Source organism: Vicia villosa, linkage group LG5, assembly GCF_029867415.1.
Source record: "Vicia villosa cultivar HV-30 ecotype Madison, WI linkage group LG5, Vvil1.0, whole genome shotgun sequence".
Lineage (NCBI taxonomy): Eukaryota > Viridiplantae > Streptophyta > Magnoliopsida > Fabales > Fabaceae > Vicia > Vicia villosa.
This window is the reverse complement of record NC_081184.1, coordinates 138,368,457-138,376,931: the sequence shown is the minus strand read 5'-3', so window position 1 is coordinate 138,376,931 and position 8,475 is coordinate 138,368,457. Positions and strand designations below refer to the sequence as shown.

Below are 8,475 nucleotides of genomic sequence, written 5' to 3'. Positions count from 1 at the left end.
TATTATTATTATTATTATTATTATTATTATTATTATTATTATATTATTATTATTATTATTATAATATTATTATTATAATATTATTATTATTATTATTATTATTATTATTATTATTATTATTATTATATTAATAATTAATAATACCAGAAAAAGAACCAATAAACATAAACACCAAGTGATATATAAATAAGAATACGAAGAGTGTCTTTTATGACTCAAAGGGAAACTAAAGCTTAAGCCATGTTCACCTTTCTACAAATTTCTCTTTCACATGCAAACTTCTATTCACCATTCTCTATGTTTTTCTTCACAATCTTTTCACTCCTACTCTCTTTTTTCTTCATAATCAAATATTGGTATTTTGCCAACAATTCTTCTGCCACCACAAAAAACTCACCACCATCACCTCCAAGATTTCCACTACTCGGTAATCTTCATCAACTTGGCTTATTCCCTCACCGTACACTCCAAACATTATCTCACAAATATGGCCCTTTAATGCTTCTTTATTTTGGCAAGGTTCCAGTACTTGTGGTTTCTTCTGCTGATGCAGCAAGAAAAGTAATGAAAACTCACGATTTGGTTTTCTGTGATAGGCCACAAATTAAAATCTTTGATATCCTTTTATACGGTTCCAAAGATGTGGCAAGCTGTGCATATGGTGAGTATTGGAGACAAGTAAGGAGTCTCTGTGTGTTACACGTTCTGAGTAATAAAAGGGTTCAATCTTATCATCGTGTTAGAGAGGAAGAAACTTCAAGAATGATGGAACATATTAAGAAACATTCTTCTTCTTCATCCTCGCTGTTGAACTTATCTGAGTTGTGTTCTATGGTTACTAGTGATATAGTATGTAGGGTGGCTCTGGGAAAGAGATACCGTGAAGGAAGAGTGAAGAAATTTCAGCAAGTGTTGGTGGAGTTTATGGAATTATTGGGTACTGTATGTATAGGAGACTACATACCTTGGCTTGATTGGTTGGGAAAAGTTAATGGATTTTATAGAAAAGCAGAAAGAGTAGCCAAACATTTGGATGAGTTTATAGAAGAAGTGATTGAGGATCACATTCATCGTAGATCTGATGAAGATGTTGGTGTTGATGATACTGATTTTGTGGATGTTTTGCTTTCAGTTCAAAAGACTAATGATATTGGCTTCCTAATTGATAGAACTGCAATAAAAGCTTTGATACTGGTTAGTAACAATAATATTCATTTATATTTATACTATGCATACACTCTAACATAATTTGTTTATATTAAATTGTGCTTTTTCCCTGCATGAAGGACATATTTTCTGCAGGTACCGATACTACGTACACAGTCCTAGAATGGGCAATGACAGAACTGTTAAGAAACCAAACCGTGATGCATAAATTGCAAGATGAAGTGAGAACCATGGTTGGTAACAAAACTCATGTATCTGAAGAAGATTTGGTTAAGATGAACTACTTGAAGGCAGTAATCAAAGAAACACTTCGCCTGCATCTACCAGTTCCGTTATTACTCCCTCGGAGATGTATGGAACATATCAAACTAGATGGCTATGATATTGCGGCTGGAACACAGGTAATAATCAATGGTTGGGCTATTGCAAGAGACCCGTCAAGTTGGGATGAACCTCTAGAGTTTAAACCAGAAAGGTTTATGAATAGTTCAATAGATTTTAAAGGAATGGATTTTGAACTTATACCATTTGGAGCTGGAAGGAGGGGTTGTCCTGGAGTGTCATTTGGTATTGCTGTGATTGAATTGGTGCTAGCAAACCTTGTTTTCCAATTTGATTGGAAATTGCCTGATGGAGTAGAAGGGAAGGATTTGGACATGTCTGAAACTTTTGGCATTACCTGCCATAGAAAATACCCTCTCCTTGCAGTAGCTACCAAACATGAGAAAAAATGAATAAACATCCATAAAGAAGTAACACATGACTAATGATAAATAAAGATGTGTCATGATTTGTATTAAGTGATTGTGTAATTTTATAAAGTTAGAAGTACATTGGAGTCTTCCTTTGCATACTTATTCTCCATGTTTTCATGCTCTTAGCTCCTTTGGAGTTTTCTTTTTATTATGTTATTTTTCTTATTGATCCCATTATATAATGTATTAAAACTTTGTGGACAGTTCCATGCTTATACATTTATGGAACCAATTGGTTAAAAAATGAAATTAATACTGTCTCGTTTTTTTATTTGTTATATTAGCAGCATTAAATTCGAAAATTGAAAAATCAGATGACACAAAACAGTGCTACATTTGACATGCATATCAACAAACAGCTAGTATGAAAAAATCAAAGTTACTTACAATGCATATATACAACATGCGGTAAAATGAGCCAACAATGCATACAATCAATTCTTTCATAGGTTCAATTTCATTTTACATTCACATTTTTTTGTTCAACTTTAATACAATTGAAAATAACTATGCATTGTTGGCTCTCTTAATCTTATCCATTAAATTGTCAATTACTTTTGCTGGTGATGAATGTGCCGACAACATGCTGTTATTTTTCTAGAAAGTGATGTTGATGCATCAACGGCCACAACATGTCACAGAATCAAGTGAACATTGGTGTAAAAGATATTAATACTCCTATATTTTAGAGATATGAATGAACTCTTGAATACAAGCTCTTAAGATATTAATATTTTGATTTGAACTATATAAATTTAACAGTTTTCCTTTTGTATTTAGTTAATCAATTGTGTTTTTCAAAATTTTGATTCAGAGTATGTAAATTTGGAAAAGGTTACAATATACACTTCACTACCTTCTTTATTTTCCTGAGTTCTTTCTTTGTGTTGGAAAGGTTGGTTATGACTGGTAGTTCTTCTGTTTGTGAATATGATGTTTGATTATATGGACTTCAATGATATATACCACTGCTGCCAGAAATTGGCAACTAAGTGTTGGAAAGGTTGGTTATGACGGTTAGTTCTTCTGCTTGTGAATATGATGTTGGATTATATGGACTTCAATGATATATACCACTGCTGCCAGAAATTGGTAAATAAGTGTTGGTGGCTTCCTTTAAAAAGATCTTTTGGCTCTCCAGTGCCCCTTCTACTTTCTCGGCTACAATGAACCTCATTTTCCAGCCTTACTTACGACGCTTCATGATTGTCTTCTTTTATGACATATTGGTATACAATCCTACCTTTGATGATCAGTTACAACTCCTTGAGATGGTGTTTTAGTGTCTGATTGATAACAAGCTACACCAAAAAAAATCTAAATGTTCTATTGCCTAACAATCTATTGAATACCTAGGATACATTATTTCTATGGAAGTCGTGGGACCTGATCCCGCAAAGATTAGTACCATGCTCCAATGGCCCGCTCTTGTTAACATCAAACAACTACCAATTTTTTTGGGTTGAGAGGGTTTTGCAAAAAGTTTGTTAAAATCTACTCAATCATTGGTTGACAGAACCACTCACATACAATTTGTGGGTGATACATTGGTTGAGAGAACAACAATGTTGCAAGAATTGAAGAAGAAATTGGTTAAGGCAAGAGACAATGAAAAACCTTGCGGACAAGACATGAATTCCTCATCACTTTGTAATAGGTGATTTGGTGTTTCTGAAACTAAGACCATATCGACAAAATTCAGTGGGAGGACGAAGGGTTCATAAATTATCCAAGAGGTTTTACGACCTCTTCAGAGTGGTAAAGGCAGTGGGGGAAGTTGCACTTCAGTTAGAGCTACCGACTACTAGCAGAAATCATCTGATTTTCCATGTGTGCCAACTCAAACTCTACAAAAACAACATCCTACCTGAGTTAGAATTACCTCTAGAAGCCGTGGAAAATCATCTGCTGATTCAACCCTTAACGATGTTAGATAGGAAATACGAAACATATGGAGAAAAACATGAAAACAATGGACATCATTGTTTCCCAAATATGCAACATAGGAAGCCTATGACTACATCTTAAACACCCTTCTAAATCCCGCGGCAATTATATAAATATTTCAGAATAAACATGAAAACAAGGGTGTCACAATTCAATAAAACAATTTATTATAACTCACTTGCCATGCTTCACTAATGAACAATCATCAATTTAATAAAATCATGTTTCTACACAGCGGAATATTCATCATACGGATAAGCATAACATCATCTATGCAATATCCCACAGAATTAATACAATAACAACAAAATAGAGTATCATCATAGACTCTAAACTAGCGTTCCCCAGTGTTACAATATCAGAGCATGACACCGACGCTATACTTAAACAAACTGTCCTATGAGCTATCCTCACCAAAGCCAAAAGCCGCTACCCGCCAATCTGAAAATGTCAACAGTAAGGGTGAGTCTCATTCACAATTAACAAATGTTATTGAGTCATAAATAATAACACATCATAGTTATATTATTCACCCAATTGTATTATATTTAGATATTCAGACAACTTTTATCATCACAACAACCAACACATCATCAAAATCACTGGAAAAGCATCTAATCATGTTATAAAAATCATGCATATGAATGCAACTGACACTATGCATGTGGTACCAACATCATCAATGGGAATAACCCACCGACCGATCCAACATCATCAAGATACGGCACTGCCAGCACAAATTCCACACAATGGGAATTATGCTCTTCACTGAATCCACAACATCGTCTAGATTCAGCCCTCAACATATGATTATGAATGGATGTAACATATATGAAACATACTTATACCATCGTCAAGTCTATGAGTAACCTCATCTAATACTCAATCCATCATCATCATCATCAAAACATGTTTATATATATTAACATCATTCAAATACCATCCAATCGTCATCATCATACAACCAATAAATCATCACATGATTATTGCTTCAAACATAACATGTATTATCACATCTCATCACATACATGCACAATACATCATTCATCAAGCAATAAAATCACGATTCAAAATAATTAAAAGTTACACCTCATTTCATCATTTAAACACACATGTTATTTCATAAGGTTCATCATACTCAAGACTGGACTCAAAACAGGCCAACGGTTCAAAAGTTATACATCGTTAAACTTTCAAAAATCACAAAACGTAAAATCATGCCCACAGCACAGTCATACGCGTATCATACGCGTCTCAGCAGAAATGGATTTTCACAAAAAGCTTCCCATACGCGTACCGTCTCTTGCATACGCGTATGACTTCCCTTCATACGCGTATCATACGCGTTCCAGCAGAAGGCTGGTATTCTGACGGGACGGGCTACATATCATACGCGTACAGCCCTTGGGAATGTCCCCCATACGCGTATGGCCTAGCCCCATACGCGTATCATACGCAAATGGCCAGCGTTCCCAAAAACCTGCAATTCGTATCAGTCAGTTTTCTACTCGTTTTCACCACTAACAGCCTACGATTTTAAGTCTAAAACATCATCTTTTTACACATTAACAAATGGCATTCATCTAATTTCATCAATCTATTATCCTATGTCAGTTTTACATATTAAAACCTAACTTTCTATCCAATTATTGGAAACCCATAACTAAGATTCAGTTTCCATGGAAGAACACAACAACACGACAGCTGACACAAAACTCAAATACAAACATCAATTAAAACACAAATCTATAAAGAATTCAATAGAGGTAATCATCAATCATGCAATTTCTATCCAAAATCATTCCAAAATGCAATTCTAACATATAACCCAATTGACCCAACAATGTATCTAATCAATCCTATCATCTATAACACGATAAAAGATGCTAACCGGAAGAGTCCCCCTTACCTTAGCCAGGAATATGGATTCTTCCACTTCTTCTCCATCAAACCCGTAAGCCATTTTTCCTCAATTTCAGCAAAATATCCAATCTTCAAACTCGCTTATCTCCCTCATCAAGAACTTCCCTGACACAAATTAATATATCAAATCGAAGGAAATTTTGTGTAGAATTCGAATCTTCAAGAATTACCTGATTTGGAGTTATGAGCAGTAAGTTATGGCCGATTTAGTGGAGGCTGTCCAAAAGTTGCGAAAATGGAGAAGATGGAGATGAATATAAGTTTCTATTCATTCACTCTGTCTCTCTATTCCAGTCCCAAAATGTGATAAGTAGTATTATCCACCAAACATGGCCTTAGGTTCACATGAAAGGAATATTTAGAGTCCATAATGCCCTCCAATCTAAAAGATAATTACAACCTTGCCACTTAGTTGGTTTCCAATTTCCTTCTTTCTCTTATTTTATGAAAAATAGAGTAAATCATTAGTGAGAAGGCCTAACCCTTAGCACCACTCTTTTACTAACCACAACACTGGCTCAATAACTCTATTTCTCAATTTAATCCAAATAAATCCAACCAGAATACCGACTAATCCAATTAATAATTTAAATTCCGATTAAATTAATAATTAGAAAATATGGGGTGTTACATATTCCACTATGGAAAGTTTGAAAAAGAAAGTTATTTTTGTCATTGTTATCACTGATCTTAGTACCTGCCATCCTACTTGGTAACTTCATGTTTCATCCTTGGGTGAATAGATGTTACTGCTCTTCACAAGAAATGGCGAATAAAGTCTTACAAGAGGGACTTTCGACGGTTCTTGTTAAGGTATTAAGCATATTGAAGATGTGAGTAAGTTTTGTTTTGATCTCTTTGATGGAACATTGGAATTGAGTTTGTTTTTTATTGTAGGATCAACTAAGAGAAGAACTTGAGATAGATCATGACTTTTCGGCGGTTTTGCTAATGGGAGGTGGGGAAGGAATGGGTCCCGTCAAGAAAACCGCAAAGGCTCTTACATAATTACTTTATGATAAAGAAACTGAGAAACCGATCGAGCGTATTATAGTCATTTGTGGTTGTAATAAGAATTTCGTATCGGGCATATTGTAGTCATTTATGGTCGTAATAAGAATTTAGTATAAGCAGGGCCGGTCCTTTGAATTTGGGTGCCCTGGGCGAATCAAAAGAGTGGTGCCCCGAATTTTTTTAATAATAAATACATAAGAATAAAAGAAATAATTAGATAAAATCTTCTATCAGCAGACTCAAGAGAGCCAATTGTTTGATCTACAATATATAAGAAATAGTGATTTTGAAAAGACTCTTCAGCAGACTCAAGATTCAGTTGTGTGGGTTGAGATGGATTTTCATCATAGTGTTGTTTTCTACTAATTTTACGTTTTTGAATAAAAACACTTTCAATCTCTGTTTCATTCCCAATCTTTTCAGCACTAGCCTTAGCATTTACAAATTCAAATTCTCTATATTTTTTCAAATACTTGATCAAACTTTTTACTAGTTTTATAGCCACATCAATACGCATGTCTTTTTTTTAAAAACTTTTGCTAATTTCATTAACAGCCGTTAATAATTCAAACTAAATAATCATAACTACTAAATATTCAAAGTTTCCAATTTCATGAGTTGCTAAAGATTCGGCTTCACTCTTAATTTTGGGATCGTTATCTTGTTCAGCTAGTTGATGTAGTGCTTCTCTTACATATGAAGTTTGAGATTTAATTGCATATACACTATTCACATGACTTTCCCAACGTGTTTGTGACAATGGTTTAATAGTTAAACCTTTCACATTGTCTCTGAGAATTTTCCAACGTTTTGTCGAATGAAAAAATACAGTATAAATATGTTGTAACACTAAAAAAATATAGTATAAATACAATATAAATATGTTAGCAGTTTGAATTAATACGTTGCATATATTACTTATCTCACTTAATTTCCCTAAAAATACTTATCTCACTTAATTTCCCTAAAAAAATATTTAATAAAAGCTTTTCAAAATTTATTAATACAGCTTGAATCCAAAATTGGCATGGTTAGAAGATTTCTAACCTATCAAATAACATTATCAATATTATAAAAAATTCTCTATATCATTATTTTAATTTTAGTGTCTCAATTAAACTCTTTAGTCGCTAAAATTATAGATATATAATATTAATTGATTTTATTTTAGGAGAATTAATTAATTTTATTCTATTCTATATTTTATTTACGGGAAATTACATTCTTTTATTACTTTTGACTTTGTAGTGTCCCTATAATTTTGATAGTCAGTATTTTTCAAAAATAAAATTCTAACAAGTATTTTTATATTAAAAAATTTTCTTATAATATATATAGGGGTAAAAAAAAGTTTTTTGGTGCCCCTAAAATTATGGGGCCCTGGGCTCCCGCCCCGCGAGCCCGTGCTCAGGGCCACCCCTGAGTATAAGCATATTGTAGTCAGTTGTGGTCGTAATAAGAATTGAGTAGCTTCTGTGAAACTGATCGGCCAGATTTTGTATACTTTTTGAAAAAAAATGAAAAATATTATGATTTAGTATATGAAATATGATTTTTATGTATGATTTTATAGTATTTGAAATATTATGACTTCTTAGTACATGAAATATGAAGAAATGTGATAACTAAAATAGAGTGTAATGTAGAGTATGAAATATGGTGTAAATGA

The 8,475-nt window shown here is 33.3% G+C and overlaps 1 protein-coding gene across 1 annotated transcript; it reads left to right on the top strand.

Moving 5' to 3' along the window:
- Positions 1-300: 300 nt before the first annotated feature.
- Positions 301-1,997, top strand: LOC131607503 (cytochrome P450 736A117-like). The gene is made up of 2 exons (XM_058879506.1): positions 301-1,194; positions 1,287-1,997. The coding sequence occupies exons 1-2, from the start codon at positions 499-501 to the stop codon at positions 1,899-1,901; spliced, it is 1,311 nt and encodes a 436-aa protein (XP_058735489.1). The 5' UTR covers positions 301-498; the 3' UTR covers positions 1,902-1,997.
- Positions 1,998-8,475: the final 6,478 nt, after the last annotated feature.